General features: G+C 36.6%; 1 protein-coding gene across 2 annotated transcripts in view; it reads right to left on the bottom strand.

Annotated features, from left to right (window-relative positions):
• LOC126732731 (uncharacterized) overlaps positions 1 to 20,835 on the bottom strand; it is a 43,915-nt gene that overhangs the window by 16,100 nt on the left and 6,980 nt on the right. For both annotated transcript variants that reach the window (XM_050435725.1, XM_050435726.1), the window contains exons 7-17: positions 20,654 to 20,789; positions 19,567 to 19,727; positions 17,222 to 17,346; positions 11,845 to 11,944; positions 6,601 to 6,697; positions 4,547 to 4,598; positions 4,217 to 4,318; positions 3,983 to 4,129; positions 3,661 to 3,823; positions 3,324 to 3,554; positions 3,087 to 3,241 (exon numbers count right to left, since the gene is read on the bottom strand). In XM_050435725.1, coding sequence (XP_050291682.1) covers positions 3,087 to 3,241; positions 3,324 to 3,554; positions 3,661 to 3,823; positions 3,983 to 4,129; positions 4,217 to 4,318; positions 4,547 to 4,598; positions 6,601 to 6,697; positions 11,845 to 11,944; positions 17,222 to 17,346; positions 19,567 to 19,727; positions 20,654 to 20,789 — 1,469 coding nt within the window. The remainder of the gene's footprint in view (positions 1 to 3,086; positions 3,242 to 3,323; positions 3,555 to 3,660; positions 3,824 to 3,982; positions 4,130 to 4,216; positions 4,319 to 4,546; positions 4,599 to 6,600; positions 6,698 to 11,844; positions 11,945 to 17,221; positions 17,347 to 19,566; positions 19,728 to 20,653; positions 20,790 to 20,835) is intronic.

The following is a 20,835-nucleotide window of genomic DNA, read 5'->3' as shown; positions in this document are numbered from 1 at the left end:
ACAACCTAAGTAGCCACTTCTACTCCCTCCTCATAAATCACCCCATCCACTTCCAAAAAACTCAAATGGTTATACCTTCTACGGGAATTCGCCACCTTATGGAAGAACTTAGTATTATTATCACCCTCCTTAATACACAAAATCCTCAATTTCTGTCTCCATGAGATCTCCTTTAGAGATATAAGACGCTCAGCTTGAGACCTCACTGCATTTCTCTCAAGGATCTTGGCCTCAAAGAGTCCAAGATCCCCCTCCTTAGCATCAAGTACATCTAAAGCCCCCCAGTAATTCCTTCTTCTAACGACCAACATTGCCAAACTCTCTACGGTTTCACTTAATAATGTCTTCTTTCAAAGCCTTCAACTTTTTAGCAAACACATAACTAGGTGTACCAGGGAAAGAATGGCGATTCCACCATGAGTAAACTCCATCAACAAACCCATTTGTCTTTAACCACATCTTCCCCCTTGCCATACCCCCTGCCTCCAAAAGAATCAGGAAATGGTCTGAAATAGGCCGCGGTAAAATCCATTGGATCACGTTTGGAAAGTGTTCCTCCCAATCGTGTGACGTCGAGGCTCTATCTATCCTAGACATGGAAGGTTGGTCAGTGCCACTAGACCAATTATATCTTCCTCCCTCCAAAGGCAAATCAATCAAATCAAATCCTCAATAATCTCTGAAAATTTTTCCATAGCCGGAGTAAGACGAGAACCACCCCTCTTTTCACTCGGAAAACGAACAATGTTGAAATCTCAATACAAAACCAAGGAATATCCCAGTACTGCTGAATACCGACCAACTCATCCCACATCTGTCCCCTTACACTGTTATCATTTGGGCCATAAACCCCTATGGACGCCCAAATAAAACCATCCCCCACACCTTGCCATTTGACCGACACCGAGAAAGAACCCACCAGAACTTCAAACTTTTCGAAAACCCTCCTATCTCACAAAATCAATACTCCAGCCGTCTAATCAGCAGCCAAAGCCACCCAATCCACATACGGACAGCTCCATAAACTACTAACCATCTATCTATCATGCTAGCAAGCTTTGTTTCTTGAAGGCATACTACATCACACTTCCACTCACGTAATAAACCTCTCACTACCAGACGTTTCTGAGAGTCATTCAAACTTCTAACATTCCAAGAAATCATTTTCAACTTCATTAAAACTGTAACAACCCACTACTGTTTCTACTACACAACCAAACTACCTCCCATCATAATTAACTGAGAAAATTAAATTCCTCAACTCTCTCAGCCCTTTACCTGTAGAACTAGCTAGTTTTCAATTAACAATTGTTTTCTTCTACCTCAATCTGTCAACCTCCATCTCCCTTTCTAACCGTTGAAGATAAGCAATACACAATCTCTCATGGCAACTTACAAGGAGCCCAACCAATTTACTAAACCCTGGGATTCTTTGCATCACCCAATTAGAAATTTCCAATGTACTGCCAAGACCCAATACCTCTATATCATTGTGCATATCAGCCGACAAAGCCGCACCTGGAGGAACAATAGTGAGTAGAGGGGTAAAATCTGAAAAATTCTCACCCGAACCTAGTTTTGAGAAAGCCACTTCCTCCTTCATCGAAACACGCATCCCAGACAAGCCACTCTCTATTGTCAATGGAATCAACGGTAAATTGGGCTGATCAAACTCAAAAACATCTATCGGCTTTGTAGTCACATCATCCATCCCCTAAATAAGACTCATGCACCTCTTGCTTCCATCTTCATCCCCACCCTTGACACCCAAATCAACAAAACCAGACTGGGATAGTCTCTAAAGAATATCGGCCAAGAAAAGACCTTTTGAGATGTTGTCAGGTGTTCCTGGAGCCACTGCGAGACCAGTAGCGTTGAGCCCATCGGAAAAGCAATGGTGAAACTCTGACGAAGCCACCTTCTGTTGGTCCAGCGCCTCTGCCATGGCTGTCAAGAGAACTGGTGAAACAGAAGGGCACATCGGTGTTGCTGATGAGTAGGCCAGAGGGATCGCGCTGCTCCTAGAGGAGTTATCGCCCACTTCATATATGCTTGGGCCCAAGAAGCATGGTTTGGATGGCTGGGTAAAGCCCAAATAGGGTTCTTTTCTCTTTTCCTACTTTTCGTTATTTTTCAGCCTCAACCAGACCTTGTTTAGCAAGCAGCAACAAGTAATTTTCAAAAATTCCATCTCACAAAACATTAACATCCAAAAACCCTAAAAATATCGGATTTACAGTTGTCAATACTATTCACAGGTACTGGACAGCACCACTCTCTTTTCTTGTGTTATTTCAAATCCAAACCTTCCATAATCCTTAAATTATCCTTCTTAACATAATTCCCACCTATATTTAGTTTAGGAAACCCTTGTCTCTAAACCAAAGCTCCCCCCCAAAATGTAGTTCATTTTTAAAGCTAGTTGTTTACTAGTTCTTATGTTGTATGATAAGTAGTTCCTTTTACTTGTAATAGAAAGCTAGTTAGTAGATAAGATTGTTAGTAATAAGTGTAATAGCCTAGGCTTTGGTCAATCACATGGCAGCCAAGAGCGTGTCTCTTGAAGAGCAAGGCTGCCCTCATTGTAACTAGATGAATTTGAATCCAAGAAATCTCTACCTATGAGGTATGATTCCAAGAGTGTGTCTCTTGAAGAGCTAGTTCATTCTTTCTTTTCTTTAAGCAACTTAGCTTTCTAAAACAGCCTTCATTTTCACCAATTTCCTCCGTCAACACCCCCCCCCCCCCAACCAACATCATGTATTAAAACTAGTCCACCCCGGTGCTTTTTAGCTCAGCGACAAATACATTATCAGTACCTTGTTATATAGGCTACAAGGACAACCAAGAACGTTGTAGTTCAACTAGCACCTCCTACTATTTCCAATGGAGATGTCCAGGTTTAAATCCTCCCTCCCCAAATAATTTAACATAAATATATAAATAGGGCTACGAGGGCTTTTTCTAGCAAAACCAACAACACAACTGTGCCAACTATATTTTTCAAGGCTTCTACTTGAACAATATGTATGCCCTAGTGAATCATTCACTATTAAACAAGTCCTAAATTTTAATGAATATTTTACCTGAAGTACAATCTCATTTACTTTCAACTTAATTGAATTTTTCCCTTCGGTTTTTGTCGATATATACTGGCCATCAGCAGCTGAAAGGCGGTATCCTTGAACTAGTTTGGCCAAGCCAATCAGATTCCCGTGAGAAGCAAACATCAAAGTTGACTCTACAATTACAGAAGATTGTGATCAGCATATTACATTATATAGATAGGTATATTAAACATGAAAATCTATTTTCCCAAGCACCTAGTGGAGTAGAAAATATGCGATCAACTTCATTGTCAAACATAAACTGCATTGGACCCCGAATGGAACCAACGTTAGTATCGGCAGATTGGTTCTCTTCCATTGCTCCATTCTTTTCGTTAGCTTCTTGTGAAACTGATCCTGGCAGAATATATAAAGCCAGTCCAGTCTTGTCATCATCAAGTATTGCAAACTGATTTTCATTGGGGCCAATAAATGCACCATCTCGACCTAGAAAAGACAGTTTTTGAAGAATTACTTGGTTATATTGCTGAAAAGGTAGATAATTTTAAGAAACATCAAAGGGGGAAAAAAACAGTTCCAAATAAAGACAAACCTTTGACTGTGCTAGATTTGCTACTCGCTGTCTGTAAATCAGTATTTTCCCAATAAAGCACAACTTCAGTTGTAGCGCCACTGAACTCATAAACAACAAGAAATAGGCTTTGTTTTTTACTGTAAATCATGTACTTTGGATAGTATTCCACGTTTCCAGGGATCTGGGAAAAAATAGAAACAACTTAGTGGCTTTGTCCACACAATATTGCAGTTACTAATGTAAAACCATGACCTAATGAAAACTTTGTATTAAAAGTATATGTTTTTTAAGATACAGCCATCATAATATTTCACAAAGAATAAACCACTTTCAAAATTACCGATGTGTAGAGTTTCTTGTAGATACTCTCTGCTCCAGAAGATAGATTATATGCTATTAGATTCACGCCATCCAGATAAAAAGCCCGGACAGGATAATGAAGAACGCGGTTCTCTTTATTGAAGAAATTTAGCTCCAAATGAAATGGCTGCCAGTGATGGTGTCATACTCAAGTTATAGCAAAGGCAACATAAATATTATGGTCAAAATCAAATTAAATTATGAACAAAGTTACCTGGCAAACTGGAATGTCCTTTAGATGATGTTTAGAATCCAACATAGTGATGAGTGGCAGCCGAGATATTGGAGCGTTTTTTGCATGACCTTCCATAAAATGCTATAAGAATCATGTAGAACTAATCAGTCAACAATAAAATTAAAAATTGGAGAAATGATGAAGGTTCCCAAAAGCATTTAGGGAAAAAACAGAATCTGATGAACCAAGTTGTTAAACCACAACAATTTTGCCAGATCCAAAATTTTTTACATCTATACTCATTATGACTAGGCATAGTTGACAATATATACCTGAGATAAAAAATTATTTAAAAAGCAAGCCACATACACTGTAAAGAAAAGCCTTCCGAGCAACGTCTGTTATTGTAAGCTGACTATGGCTGCCATAAGGGATACAATTGTTAGAACTTAATATAGGAAAATTGTAAATTTCAAAATTTATATACTGAGAGAGAATCTTCAATGAAGATGGAGTTTCATTCATATAAAGATTGTCAGTGGCTAAAGGAATTGTTACTTTTTCAATCTTCATGCTATATACTCACTATTTAATATTTATGGGCAAAAAGCTAACTTAAACAACAACTCCCCCCTTGTAGGAATAAGGTGGAGGATATGATCATTGGTTACCACAGGGTGTATGTCTAGCTTACCTATAAATAAAATAAAATTTTAAAAATGATATACTATAAATCACATTAAATTCGAGAATGCAACAAATTACAATGAAAATTTTGAGTGTATAAGATTAGACTTGAATAGAGGAAATTAAATTGTAAGAAGTTTAGCAATGAGAAAATATGTTGATTTCAACGAATTAATACATAATATTTAGTCATTTGATTCATGAATAGACCCACTACATATACACTTTGGGACGTCCTTACTAGTAACACGATACATAGAACCCCAGACACAGTGAAAAGTGGTCAAGTGTTAGGTGTTCCCCATAAGTGACATGCTACATTGGTGCTCTAGTGTAGTGAAAATGGGCAAGAGTTCCCACACGTTGGTGGATGAGTGCAAGTAAAGAATTTTTTTTTTTTGATAATTTAATAATTACGATGGGAAAGGGAGAATTAAAACCCTGGATACTTTCGTTGGAAACATCAAGAAGTGCTAACCAGTTGATACTAGGCTCTTGACGAGAGCAAGAAAATAGGATTGGTATATGCACTTGGAATGTAGAGTCTACCAAGAAAATTAATGAAAATAGTAGATACAATAACTAGGGGGAGAATAAAAATAGTTTCTTCAAAAGACTAAATGGGGTACGTGAGAGATCTAGAGAAATTGAACATACAAGATATAAATTATGGTATGTGGGAAAAGATAAAAAAGATATGGGGTAGGGATAATCATAGATAAAAGTCTTAAAAAATACGTTGTTGAGGTTAGGAAGATAGAGGATAGAATTATGTTAATAAAACTTGTTTTAGGAAAAAATGAAATTAATATGGTTAGTGCGTATGATCCTCACATAGGGCTAGAAGAATCCATTAAGTAAATATTTTGGGAGGACACGGAGAAATTGATTCAAGGGTTACCCAATGTAGAAAAGATTTTTATTGAAGGAGATCTCAATGATCATGTTGGAAAATATATTGTGAGGGTTTTGAAAGAGTACATGGAGGTCGAGGATATGGAGTAATGAATGAATCAAGAGATTCTATACTAGACTTTGCAATAACATATGATTTGATATCAACGAACACTTGGTTTAAAAAAAGGGTCTCACACTTAATTATTTTCAAAAGAGGGACAAGCGTTAGTCAAATAGAATTCATCCTTACTCAAAAATTTGATAGTAGATGTTGTAAAGATTGTGAGGTTAAACCAAGAGAGACTGTAAACACTCAACATAGGTTAGAATCACCACTGATACCACTCCAAAGAAAATCTCTCTGTAATTTCTCCATGCAATTAGCAACCTTCCTAAGTATAGGGAGTATGGAAAGGAAATAAGTAGGTAAGGAGGAAATAATACTTTTAATAAGAGTTACCTTACCCCACTTCCACAAACCCAATCTTAATCACATATTTCTAAAGTATAACAATAAACATGCATGTAACATATCAATCTAGATTATATGAACTGCGTGTCCACAACTTTAGTCCATGTCATAATGTAGCTTGTGTACTAGATGTTAACAAAAGCCATATGTGTATGTGCTCACATATAAAATTTGCCACGAAGTTTGAAATACCTTCTTGATAGTATCCAATATTGAGCATCCAAGATCAAGACCAATGGTCCCAAATTAAAAATACATAAACCCATTGACATTTTATTATTACATTATCAGAAGTGAGTTCCAACCTACACTTCCCATGGTCATGATTAAATATATTCCTCTAGATTTACTATAATTCTGAACTCACCCTTTAAGATGATGTTCTTGCAGTTGTGCTTGAAGTTGATGTTCAGCTAATATTCCAGATGCACCCAAAGATGAAAGCTTTTCTTTTAAAACGGAAGCTGCAAGGTACCCCTACCATTAGCATATCTGGTCAAATAGAAAGATAGCAATGGAAAAGAACATATTTAAAGATTATATACATAAGATTATGAGCTCAATAGGAAGTTGCATCTTTTCTCATAAGAACCAGTGTAGTCAATAGCAAGCTAGGCACTTAGGCAAGGTAAAGCAAAACTAAGGTGCCTCTAAAGACATGGAATTGCAAAACAGGTCTGAGGCACCTTACACTGTAAAGCCTAGGCAAGCACCTCACACTTTGCATAAGGCACTTGAGGCGAGAGCCTCAATGAAACTTTTAAAAAAGGTTTAAAGAGATACTTCTATTAAGAAGGGCAGTTCTGTCATTTTCTTAAAATAAATGGGCTGTGAGCTCTGTTGCAGCAAAAGACAAAATGTATAAACCCTAAATGAGCAAATACCACAGACATAACTTCAGTATCACCAATTACACAACCTATCAATAATAAGTGAGAAATTTTTTCCTCAGTACTTTCAGCAATAGAAATCTAAAGCTAATCATGTTAAAAGCAAATTTTTAGCCGTGAAGCTTGCATAACACTAGAAAAGAGGGGGGAACAATCAAGTGCAATGGATGATAAGAAGTCATGCAGAGTAAATTGTCAGCCCAACTTGAATCTTGAGTTTTCAGGAAGATAACAGGAATTGCAAAACAATTGCAGCCCTGGGGAAATTTTTGACAATTGATAATTTACATAGAAGGAAAGTTTGGATTTTGGATTCGTGTTATATAGGAAAATGTAATGGGAAAACAGTAGACCATCTTTTACTTCATTGCCCCTATTGCTTTTGAGTTGTGATCTATGGTGTTTAGTTTGTTTGGAGTCTATTGGGTGATGCCAAAGATGGTTGTGGATCTACTAGCATGTTGGCAAGGGAGATTTAGTCATCATCGTAATGGCTCTATTTGGATGGTTGCCCTCCATTGTTTGATGTGGTGCATTTGGTGGGAGAGGAATAACTGAAGCTTTGAGAATTCGGATAGAACTTTGTTGGATATCAAATTATTTTTCTTTAAAACCTTGTTGGATTGGATGACAATAGTGCATAGTTATTCTCTATGTTTTATTTGTGATTTGAACGATCTTTGTAATTTGCAAGTTTGATTGTATGGTCCTCAATTGTATACACCTTGAATACTTGGGTGGCTCTATTTTTTTATCTCAATAAAATTCATTAATTATAATTTTTTTTTTTTAAATGGAATTGCAAAACAGCAGCATAATGTCTTTTGGCATACATGCATGGACATGGAAAGAAATTAAGACCTTCCGAAATTTGGAACAATTTGTATGTCCTTCAACTATTAGGGCTACAGCATTAATGAGAGATACTAGGTGGAAGGGAGAATAACATGTCCAACCAGAAACTTACAAAGTTCTGATTGGCAGTCCGCCAAAACTAAAAACAATTATGACAGCCTTGCAGTTTTAAAATTCTGAAGTTAGCATACGATCTAATGTCTTGGGTTTCTTTCAAAAGTCTATTAATTGTTTTGAGCAAAGAAAAATACTTCATAATGAAAAAAGATCCAGGGAAAAAGGGAGTAATGAGGATTCTAGGTCAGGGCGAGATCAAATAGTGCTAGTTTCAAATTTTAAAAAAGCACTGGTTAGTGGCCAAATTTCCTTTTTGTGCTATTTGGGAAGAAGCTACTTGAAATCAATTTCATTCATTGAACCAAAATCACAAAAGCAGCTAGTTTTCAGTTTCAAACTACAATTTGGTCGTCTAATTGTGCATTACCATTTCCTCAAGTCTATAAAAAATGTAACACTTCCCCTCTAATTTCCATTTTCAAAAGTTCTCTGATTTCTTTTACTGAATAATGAGGCATTGGCATAAATAAATGTGTATATCAACATAACAATGTCAGTGAGTGGTTCTTGTTAGAGATTAAGTCTTTTTTCTTGCGTACTATCCTTGTTTGGAGTGTGGCTTTATCGCATTTTTCCTGTTTTTCCCTTCCCGCTTTTCTTGATCATTGTAATTTTGGTTCTTGATTTTTGCCCCCACAGTACATCCCCAATGTACTCAAGTTGACTAGTTTTTTCTTAATAAAATTTTTTTCGTTACCTATCAAAAAAAAAAAAAAAAAAAAAAAAAAGATTAAAGGATTGATATCAATTACACAGCCTAAACTCACAAATCCAACCTCAATTCTAACCTCTTTTTTTATTGGTAAGTTTACAAAGTACAAACACACCTGGTGGGTTTGTACCCATGACCTCACCCTTGACCCTTTCTTGTGAGAGGAGTCGCCATTTGAGCTAGAGCGTATTGGCTTAGACCCACCTTCATTAATAGCAAAAATTATTTTTCATGGAACTTAGTTTACGAACAACCAATTTTCAAACCAGGTCAAATCCCCTCACTATGTTACTCAAAATCCAATTCATACTGACTTTTCCACAACTAAAGAAATCTTTGCTGCAAGCATTATATATGTGCCCAGTAGGCTACAACTGGGCCATCAAATCTTAGAAACCCATTTATCACTCTTGCAATAGATTCTAAGGTAGTTTGGATTGAAAATATTAGATTTAACTTTTGAGATAGATCAAAACTTGTGCAGCAGAAGAATAAAACCACAGAAGCCCATGAGACAGAAATTTGAAATAATAAGCCGCAACAACAAAAGATTCCTTTATCCACAGCCTTAACTGAGATTCTGGCCCACCTTAAACTAAAATCAAATCATTCTTCATTGGTGCACTTGTTGGCAACTAACTTACCCTTGCCTTGCCCTAAAATACAGGCTTCCATTCTCAAAACATAGATACCCAAGATTACGAAGAAAAAATTTTAGATCTTGGGAACAAAATTCAAGGTAGTTAAGGCAATCAATTTTTTTTAATATATAATTAACAAAAGTAATTATCATATTTGAAGACACTGCCTATTTTATCATATTAAGAAGGTTCGAACCATGGATGCCTCTGTTGGAAACACCAAGCAATGTCATTGAGCTACAAGGCTCTTGGCTTGACGAAGGATAAGTATGACGGAACTATAACTAGTGTGAGAACAAGTGGAGGCATCACAAGTGAGTTTCCTATCACTATGGGTTTCCATTAAGAATCAACATTAAGTCCATTTCTCTTTGCATTGGTTATGGATAAGTTCACTAGATTGATTCAATACAAGAAGAAGTCACTTGGTGTATGTTTTTTGAACTAGAAGTTATAAAAAATGGCTTATCAATTAAGGGAGTAACAGAGAATATGACTTTAGTATAGAATAGTATAGAGGAAAATAATGCATGTGGTCAACCATAACTAATCTGTTATGGATCCATAGCTGATCCCAAAATTTTCAGATTAAGGCTTGTCGTCGTTGTTGTTGTTGTGTATACATTTACTAGATGAAACTAAACGTAAAATTAATTTCAAGTTCAAAATTTGGAAAAATACTTTAGAATTTAAGGGGTCAGCCAACCCAAAAATTTTAGGACAGGCTTGGTTCTTGTACTTTAGAATCTTAAGGCTTTCGGCTAAGTAGGATGCAAGTTTACTAAAGTAGAAACAAAGATGAAGGATTGTAAGACTTGATGGTCAAGAGATACAAAAAAAGTGAGTACTTTCAATATCTTGAACCAATAATTCATATGGAGAGATTAGATTTGTCCACGGGTGGCGTCGGTTCGGTTTTGGACCCGACCCACCGTCATCGTTTGGAAGGCAAAGGGACCAGAAACCGACTGCCAATAGCAATCAGTCAAGTCAGTTTCAAGTCCGGATGGTGGTCGGTTGGTGGTAAAAGTCGCAGAAATCTGCAAAAATTCGCCAGAATATGCAAAAAGTCACCGGATTCTGCACAAAAAAAAAAAGCCGAAATTTGCTGGGATTTGGCCAGATCTGGCTAAATCTCACCAGATCTGGTTGAGATCTTGCCAAATCTGGCTGGATATCACCATAACAGAGCTTGATCTTGCCGGATTTTGGCCATTTTTCTTATATAGCATTGGTCTGGTTGGGTGGCTCGGGTTTTAGAGAAGGAAACCCGCCACTCGACCTGCCTACGTCGGTTCTTAGAGGCAGATACCCACCACCAACTGATTGGAGCTTCAATTCGGGCTGGAATCATGTCGGCATTGGGCAGTTTGATTGGGTTTTCAGGCTCCGGTTGGGTCTGGACACCCCTAGGGGAGACTAAAGAGGATGTGAATCAAAGAATAAAAGGTGGATGAAGTGATGAAGCACATTAAAATTATTATATGATCATAGAATACCTATTAACTATTCTATTAAGTTAATAGGGGAAATTTTATAACATTGCCATAAGGCCAGTTATGCTCTATGGAACTAAATGTTTGGCTATTAAGAAGCAAAAAAAGTCATACCAAATGCACAAAACTCCCACTTTTGTAGGGTTTGGGAGAGGTTATGATAGGCAGCCTAACCCATAATTTTTCGGAGAGGTTGATTCCCGGACTCTAACCGGTAACTTATACCTTCTGTTGGGTAGGCTTGACCTCTGGCTATTAAGAACCAACATGTTCATAATAAAATGAGTGTAACTGAAATGAGAATGTAAAGATGGATAGGTGGAAATACAATAAATTTATTCAAAAAGAAAAAAAAAAAAAATTGTTTATAGATAAGGGTGGCCCCAATTGATAAAGAGATAAGGGATAGTTGTTTGAGATGGTCTGGACGGCGATTCATGCATCAGTGAGGAAGAATAAATCGATTCAAGCAGAGGGAATAAAAGAAAGGTAGAGAAAGACCTAAAGTAACATTTGAAGTAGTGAAAAATGACATGTCAATTTAGGAGGTGACAGAGAGTATGATTTTTGATTGAATAGAGCGGCAGTAAAGAATGCATGTGGCTAACCTTGATCCCGATTAGTCTGTGGAGGATCCATAACTGACCCTACGTTTATGGGACTAGTGCTTGGTTGTTATTATTGTAGTGAAATAAAATTAAAATTCAATTATGAACAACAAAAAGAAAGGCATTAACAAGATATTATGAAAACATTTCACACAGCACATAAAATCACAAATAAAACGAACAGTTTTACAGAAACAACATTACTAATGAAATTTATTTTTTCCTGCAAAAATATTGGGAAAAATATATACATAATGTCCAAACAGATATCCAGATTCAAATAAACAATCACCTGAAGATCCCCGTGCACCTTGCAAAACTGCAAAGAGTTGTTTCCTTCCTTCCCTTGTATATGCAGCCCTATTTTTCAAATTGTCTCCACCTGTCATATTCTGTAAAAATAGAGTTAAAAAATATGTTATATAACATTTACAATTCAAATATTAACTATATTAACTGTTATGAGTAATAGGGGCAAAACAGTATTATCATGTACTTTATATATAAATAATATTTTATGTGTTAGGGTTGACTTATCAAAACCCTAAAACACTTTCCTAGTAAACAACATGGTATCAGAGCCACCAACACGCCGTTGCCATTAACCCTCTGACCACCACCCACCGATATTGTTGTCGCCAGCAACCATATCCTTACTGGCTAGCTCCAACAACCCTAATAGAGACTCCAACGATCTTGATTTAGTAGCTGAAGGAGTTGTCCAGCGCCGGTGACCCTCTCTCCGGTCTTGCGACACCAGATCTACGTCGCCTAATCACGAGAGAGGCAGGGTTTTACTCGCTCTCCTCTGGCAACCATCCTAGCTTACTCGTGGGTCCTCGCGCCACCGCTCCTGCACCCTAGTGCCACCGTTGAGGGTTTCAACCATGGTCTGATTTTCTTCTCTTCTTCAATACGTTCTCTATTTATTTGTTCAGGCAACCTTAGGTTGATGTTTAGTGGTGGATTGGGCATTTTTTTTTTTTTTTTGGTGTTAGTATGGATTTGTTGCGGCCTTGTTTTTGGAATAATTTGGTGTTGATTCTTTGATAGATGAGTTACTGTTGGCGTGGCTGATTGGTTGAAGTACATTGGTTGCTGGTTGGAGTTTGTTTTAATTCAATCCAGCTTATTTCTTTAGTGTTAGTTTGTTCTTCAGATTGCTATTATGGAGTCTAAAGACAGTGCTCAACCCCCTAATTATTTCTTATCTCCTGATATGTTATCAATTACCTCCATTCGTCTAAATGGTAGTAATTATGCTCAGTGGGCACAGGCAGTTGAAGTCTTTCTTCTTGGTAGAAAGAAGTTTGATTACGTGATGAAGGAACCTCCTGTACCTATAGACCCTAAATTTGCTGATTGGAGAGCCGAAGATCCACAAATTAGGAGTTGTTTGTGGAATAGCATGGAGTCTAAGATCAGTTGTAGTTTGGTTTTCTTACCAATTGCTAAACTTGTTTGGGAACAAGCCAAGGAACTTTACTCTAGTGTTAACAATTTGAAGCAAATTTATGATCTTCATCAAAATTATTTCTCCTTGAGTTTGAGTGATATGTCTTTAGAAGACTATTATAACAAGTTTAAGGGTGTATGTGAAGAACTCAATATTTATCAGCCTATCTCCTCTGATGTTAAAATTATGAAGAAACAACGAGATTCTATGCATATTACTCGCTTCCTCTCTGGATTGCCTAAAAGTTTGAATCCAGTAAAATCACAAATTTTAGCTAGTCCAGACCTCCCTTCATTGAGTGAAGTTTTTTGGTAGACTTCGACAGGTCACATTATCTGATTCGAGTACTGATCCTTTCTCTTCCTCCAATACTGATGCATTACCTTCTGGTGATAAATCTGCCTTTACCACTTCTATGGGGAGTAATAGAGGTGGTCGTGGAGGTCGAGGTCGTGGGGGTCGAGACCATGGAGGTCGTGACCAAGGGGGTCGTGGTAAAGGACGTGGTCTTTATAAGTGCACTTATGTATTGGTGAAAATCATACAGTAAACTTTTGTAGGGAGTTGTATGGTAAACCATCGGCTCACCAAGCTAGTTTTCAAGTTCAAGAAACACCTTCACAGTCACTTCCACCAACATCCAAAGTAGTCTCTATTCCTGAGGAAGAGTACAATCGCCTCGTCTCTGCATTCCAACTTTGTTGGGTTTGATTCTACTGCTACTTTGGCTCAACAAGGTACTTCCACTGCTTGTCTTGCCACTCAGGACCCTTGGGTCATTGACTCAGGTGCTACTGATCATATGACAGGTACCTCAGGTTTACTCTCTGACCTTGAGCAATCTAGTAGTCTTCCAAATGTTACATTGGCAGATGGCTCAGCTACTACAGTTTTTGGTTTGGGCACGGCCAATCTTAGTCCTAATCTTTCTCTCTCTTCTGTCTTATATATTCCTAATTTTCCTTTTAACCTTTTGTCAATTAGTAAGCTTACTAAAATTTTGAATTGTGCTGCCATTTATTTATCCACTCATTGTATCTTTCAAGATCTCAAGACAGGGAAGATTATTGGTGGAGGGCATGAAGCCGGTGAACTTTATTACTTGGATCGATGTGGTTCTTCCCGTCTAGTGGCTTCTCATTTGTCTATCTCGCCTCTTCAGCATCATTGTTGCCTTGGTCATCCATCTCTCAAGAATTTGAAGTCATTAGTTCCGTCGTGTCATCAAATTGAGTCTTTACAATGTGAAGCATGTCAGTTGGGTAAACACCATAGGGTGCCGTTTGCCTCTAGGCATGAGAGTCATGTTAATAGTTCTTTACATTTAGTTCATTTTGATATTTGGGGTCCAATAAACACTCCCTCATTGTTGGGATATAGATATTTTGTCATTTTTGTTGATGATTATTCTAGAGTCACCTATATTTATCTTATGAAAGAACAGTCTGAATTGTACTCAATTTTCAAATCATTTTATATGGAAATAAAGACTCAATTTAATGCTTCACTTCGTATTTTTCGGTCTGATAATGCTCGTGAATATTTTCATACATCTTTGTCTCAATTTTTTGATGATCATGGTATAATTCACCAATCTTCATGCCCCCCATATTCCACAACAAAATGGTGTTGCTGAATGCAAAATGCATCATTTGTTAGAGGTCACTCGTGTCTTAAAGTTTCATATGCATGTTCCCAAATCATATTGGAGTGATACTGTTCTCATTGCCTGTCACCTAATTAATCGTATGCCTTCCACTATTCTAGGTGGTCAGATCCCTTATGCTGTGCTCTCTCCTAATGCACCTTTGTTTCATCTACCTCCTAAGATCTTTGGTTGTGTGTGCTATGTTCATATCTTAGGTTCAGGGAGTGACAAACTTGATCCTAGCTCCATTAAATGTGTTTTTCTTGGGTATTCTCGTACTCAGAAAGGATACCGATGTTACTCACCTACTCTTCGGCGTCGTTTCATTAGTGCTGATGTCACATTTGATGAATCTCAATCCTATTTCTCTCCTTCAGTTGCTAATGACAGTTCTCCTCTTTGTCTTCCTCTCCTACCACTTGTGTCTCCTATTGAATCTCCTTAGAAACTACTTTAGGTATATTGTCGTCGGCAGAAACCTCCAACAGAGACCTCTACCCCGCCTAGTGATCCGAATCCTGTTCTTGCCTCTCTTCCAATTGCTTTGCGCAAAGGTAAGCGTTCTTGTACCTCTCACCCTATCTCTCAGTTTGTTTCTTATGGTCACTTGTCTTCATCTCTTCATGCCTTTACCACATCCTTGAATTCTACTGTTGTTCCTAAGCCTGTCCAGGAGGCTATGTACATCTCTGGTTGGAAATCTACTATGGAAGCAGAAATGCCTGCCCTGTCTGAAAATGCTACTTGGTCTTTAGTTACTCATCCTCCAGGGAAAACTATTGTTGGTTGTCATTGGGTGTATACTGTGAGGTATTTGCCTGATGGTTCTATTGGGCGTTTGAAGGCTTGTTTGGTTGCCAAAGGGTATACCCAGACATACGGTATTGACTATGCCGAGACATTCTCACCTGTTGCTAAAATTTCTTCTGTTCGGATCTTGATCTCCTTTGCTGCTAATTTGGGTTGGCCATTATTTCAGTTAGATGTTAAAAATGTCTTCTTAATGGCAATTTGAAGGAATAGGTGTATATGGAGCAACCACCTGGGTTTGTTGCTCTGGGGGAGTCTGGAAAAGTGTGTAGGTTGCATAAGGCCATCTATGGTCTTAAACAATTTCCCAGAGCTTGGTTTGGTAAATTCAATGAAGTAACGTTAAAGTTTGGATTGCGACGTTGCCACTTTGATCACTCTGTGTTTTCTCATACCTCTGATAAAGGAAAGATTTTGTTGATAGTAAATGTTGATAATATTATAATAACTGGAGATGACAAGCAGGGTATTGATGATTTGAAAAGCTACCTTCAAAATTCCTTTCGAACAAAAGGATCTAGGTAAACTTCGTTATTTTTTGGGTATTGAGGTAGCACGATCTAAAGAAGGCATCAATTTATCACAGAGGAAGTATGTGTTAAATATTTTGGAAGAAACTGGCTTGCTGGATCTAAACCAGTGGAGACTCCCATGGATCCTAATGTCAAATTGTATGAAGATCAGGGGGAGAGTTGTTATCTAATCCTGAGAGATATCGTCATTTGGTTGGTAAACTAAATTATCTCACAATTACTCACCCAGATATATTTTTGATAAGTAATAAGATATATTGAAATAAAGGGGAAACCCTAGTGCACAGGGAGTGTACAAGGGAAAAGAAATCAAATACAAAAATTGCAAGAGTCTAGGAAATCAATAAAAGAGGGGAAAGATTTATCTTGCAAAGCAAACAACCAATCCCTTAAAGTTCTAAAAAAAAAAGCTTGAGGTCAATTACTCGCCCAGATATATCATTTGCAGTTAGTGTTTTGAGTCCGTTTATGAAAGATCCTTGCCTTCCACATTGGGAGGCAGTTATTCAAATTGTGAGGTATCTTAAAGCACATTCAAGCCGTGGTCTTTTGTATAAAGCTAATGGTTACCTACGGGTAGAAGCCTACATTGATGCTGATTGGGCTGGATCACCGTCAGATAGAAAATCCACTACTGGGTATTGCACTTTTCTGGGAGGAAATCTGATTACTTGGAGAAGTAAGAAACAAACTGTTGTTGCTAGGTCTAGTGCAGAGACTTGAGTATAGAGCCATGGCACACACATCATGTGAGCTTATGTGGATTAAGCATTTACTTGAGGAATTAAGATTCGTTGTGAAGCTGCCTATGACTATACATTGTGATAATCAAGCAGCAAATTACATTGCCTCCAATCCTGTGTTCCATGAGCAAACCAAGCATATTGAAGTAGATTGTCATATTACTCAGGAGAGAGTAGAAGATGGTATAATTGCTACTCCATATGTTTCTACAAGTGTCTAGATTGCTAATATGTTTACTAAAGTTTTATGTAAGACTCGTTTGGGTTTATTATGTACCAAGCTAGGATTGTATGATATATACTCTCCAGCTTGAGGGGGAGTGTTATGAGTAATAGGGGCAAAACAGTAATATCATGTACTTTATATATAAATAATATTTTATGTGTTAGAGTTGACTTATCAAAACCCTAAAACACTTTCACAATAAACAACATTAGCTAACACGATGGATTGAATGATTTAAATGTTTGCACTTAACTGAAAACAGAATTGTAGCTAAATTAAGTTTTGAGTGAACTTCCAAAGCTTTGATGTGTGGTAAGGGATAAACTGCTTCTCCACCCTGCTGAGAAAGGATGCGAGGAATATCAATTGATTCAATTGCTGCAAAACAGAGTGTGAGAAATATCAGTCGGTGGAATATGCTTATGTTTTATGACAAGAAGCAACATAAGGTTTTTTTTTTTTTTTATAAGTAAAAAAATTTATTAATGCACGTGGGAGTTACAATGATCAATCAGATCTAAGAGAGAATTAAAAGAAAATGAGCCCAAAGCTATAGTCCTATCAAACAAAGATTAAAAGAAAAACAACTTAAGATTGAGAGTAGTCCTTTCACATCTCTCAAAATTTCTAGCATTTCATTCCTAGAAATACACCCCATTAAACAATGGTATAATTGAATTGTCACCAGATAAAAGTTATCAGTGCCAAGAGCCTTGTGATTCAATGGCACTACCTAATCTCTCCCAAAGATATAGAACCAAAGTTCGAATCCACCAATACGCACTTCTTGTAAGCAATACATATATATTTGGTAAGGTTCTAGTTACATTTGGTGTAATTATGTGATGTTACACCAGTCCACAACTTTTTTATTGAAAGAATATTTTGACTAATCAATAGACGGATTACATTATTTTCATACATCCTCCATGCTCATAAAATATCAAGATAATGAGAGATCACTAACCTAAGAAACATGGACACAAACACAACACAACATGGGACAACATCATTGAAATTATTGAAAAATTACGGCATGACATAGTAGGGACACGACAATTACTTAATTAATTAAAAAATATTTTTTGGTATATTTAGATAAAATATTTAAAAACATATCTAAAATGATTTTTTTTTTTTAACAAAATAGATGGTAAAAAAGTGCAATAATACCCACAATAAAAATTAAACAAAACAATGCCACTAACTGATTGTTGCTAACTAATATTTTAACTACGGTTTTACTAATGTATGCCCTTAGGGCATATGTTAGTAAACCATTTTAGGAAAATTTATATGGGAAAATGAAAAAGTGATTAACTTTTTTGACACCTTTTTCAATTTCCCATAAAAGTTTCCCTAAAATTGATGCTTAATTTATGCCCTAAGGGCATACATTAACCGGACCCTTTTAACTATAATCTTAGAAAATAGTTTTTAACAATGAGCATATTATTTTTTTTAATAAGTAATAATCTTAAGATTCACCATATAGCATATAAACTAGCAATTTTAAAACAGAAGATAAAAAACAAATGAATTTAACCCAACCTAACTAATCGCACCTGCATCAGCTTTATTAATAACTATATTGAAGAATCCCAACCAAAAGGTCCGAAAAGACCAAAACAGCAAAACTGACAGGTGACTTCTAGAACCCAAAAAAAAAAAAAAAAAACTTCTGAGATCTTCTAACACGGGTGGGCAAGAGAGCGAGAGAGAGAGCGAGAAAGATAACCAATGAGGTGCGATGGGCTATTAATGGATTGCCAAATTTTCAATCTAACAGTTGAGTCGTTGAGAACGGCTGAGGGTTCACCAGGTGCCAGAAGGTATAGCTAGAGAGAGAGAGAGGCTGTTAAAGAGAGAAAGTTGTTTTTTGAAACTGATTGACGATAGTGAGCTAGCCAGGTAAGCATATTAGATTTTTCTTCTTTTACTTTAAAAAAATGGTCAACTTGTCACAATCCTGGCCGTGTTGTGTTCCATTAAAAGAAAAATTTTGTTGGACACCCCATGCAATTCATTTTGCCATGTCCATGCTTCATACTATCTCATCATAAAATGTTTAAAATTCAAGGTTTTCTTTAAACTTTAAAATTATATACAAAAATGAATTTGTGGATGAAATAGTATATAACTTTTTTTTTGGGTAGGTTTGGATGAAATAGTAAATAACGTCAAACTAACACAAAATTTGGTGTGCATATTAAAATTAAGGAAAATATATAATTCAACTGAGGGAGGGGTTTTCAAAATATATAAATAATTATCAAGATTGACAACATATATGTTGATAATCTTATTAGTACCACAAGTGCAAACACTAGCACTGCATGTACGGAGGAAAAAGACTACCAATCTCAGGCCTAGAATTTTCAACAGTCAAGTAATAATGACTTGGATGAGAGCAGAATTTATGACAACAATGCAATAGCATAAGGAATCAAAATGACTTCCAGTCAGCATGCAGCAGCAACTGATTTGTTTTGCTAAAAAAATGTAAGAAAAACAATGAGTGAAAACCAGCATGCTTCATTGTATCAGATATTATCCTTTGCGTAGAAAAACCAGAAAGAGTTGGAATATTAAGCTAACCAGCAGGCTCAAAAAAATTTGCTTGCATTGGAGGTCTATTAGGATTAAGCATGACACGTGTTTTCCACACTTGAAGCGCTCCATCCTTGGAAAGAGTGACAAGTAACCGCAATATTGGGAGCCAAGCAACTGATGTTATTGGTTGGGAACCCACTTGTGTACTGAAATTGCAGTTAAAACATAACTGTTAGATTCCAAGTAAAAAAAAACGGGGGAGAAGATCATATAGGAAATCATAATTATAACTTCAACAAAATTCAAAACCATATACATACACACATATGCATTGATGCATGTCTATGTGTGTGTGTAAAGCACTAGGCCAAAGAAATCTAACCTGTTAGGAAGTTATGCCCAATTATCACTTAAACAATTTCCATTAAACATACCCAGATCCATCTACCATTGTACTCATTCACAAATCTGAAGATTAAAATATAAGTAGCATGCATACACAGCCCTAACAATTACCACAGCCTGGACCAAAAAAGCCTCTTTTGGCTGTCCTGGGACCTATAGCCATTTTTTAGACATTCCAAAGCCCCTATGATGATCATCTAATTGATTATCACAAAGACATCACAGTCCTTTTAGAACCACATATTTCAGGGACTACAATGTAATGCTGTTAGCAGCCAGCTGAATAAGGTAAGATTGCTTGAAAGCTAGTTTTCTAATGAATTTGCTAAAACTTTTACGTTAATAATACATAAAAATATATAAAATCAAGTTAAGAAATAAGTTAGAAAGGTAAAATGTTTCAACTTGTTCTAGAAATACAACTCTTATAGTATACATTTTCTTTCTTTTTTTTCTTTTTTCTTTTTTTTTGTTATTAATAAGTTTAACTCTATAGCAAAAAGTTACCACTTGTTCAATAAAATGAACTCTAAAAGTAATGTAATGAATGCATTCACCCCAATAGAATTAATCAGATGTGGCAGGCAATATACCAGCTTGTCCTTTTGTTAGATACAACTTTTTTTGTTGTTTTCCTTTATCTCCAACTAGAGAGAGAGAACAATTCAAAACTAAATTAAATAAGATGTTACCCTCAATGAAAACACCAAAACCATAAACAACTCACATTCCAATCATACTAGGTCTCTCAGTTGACACATCCCATGCTAGAAGTGTACCCCGTCGATCACCAACAAAAATCCATTCCAATGTTGGATGAAAAGCGAAAGCACCAGCACCAATGAGCTTTATAGTGTTGTCAACTGCAACAACAGTAAAAGTACAATAAAGATATATGCCCTTTGAATG

The sequence above is a fragment of the Quercus robur genome, chromosome 6 (genome assembly GCF_932294415.1).
Source record: "Quercus robur chromosome 6, dhQueRobu3.1, whole genome shotgun sequence".
Classification (NCBI taxonomy): Eukaryota; Viridiplantae; Streptophyta; class Magnoliopsida; order Fagales; family Fagaceae; genus Quercus; species Quercus robur.
This window is presented reverse-complemented; position numbering and strand designations above follow the sequence as displayed.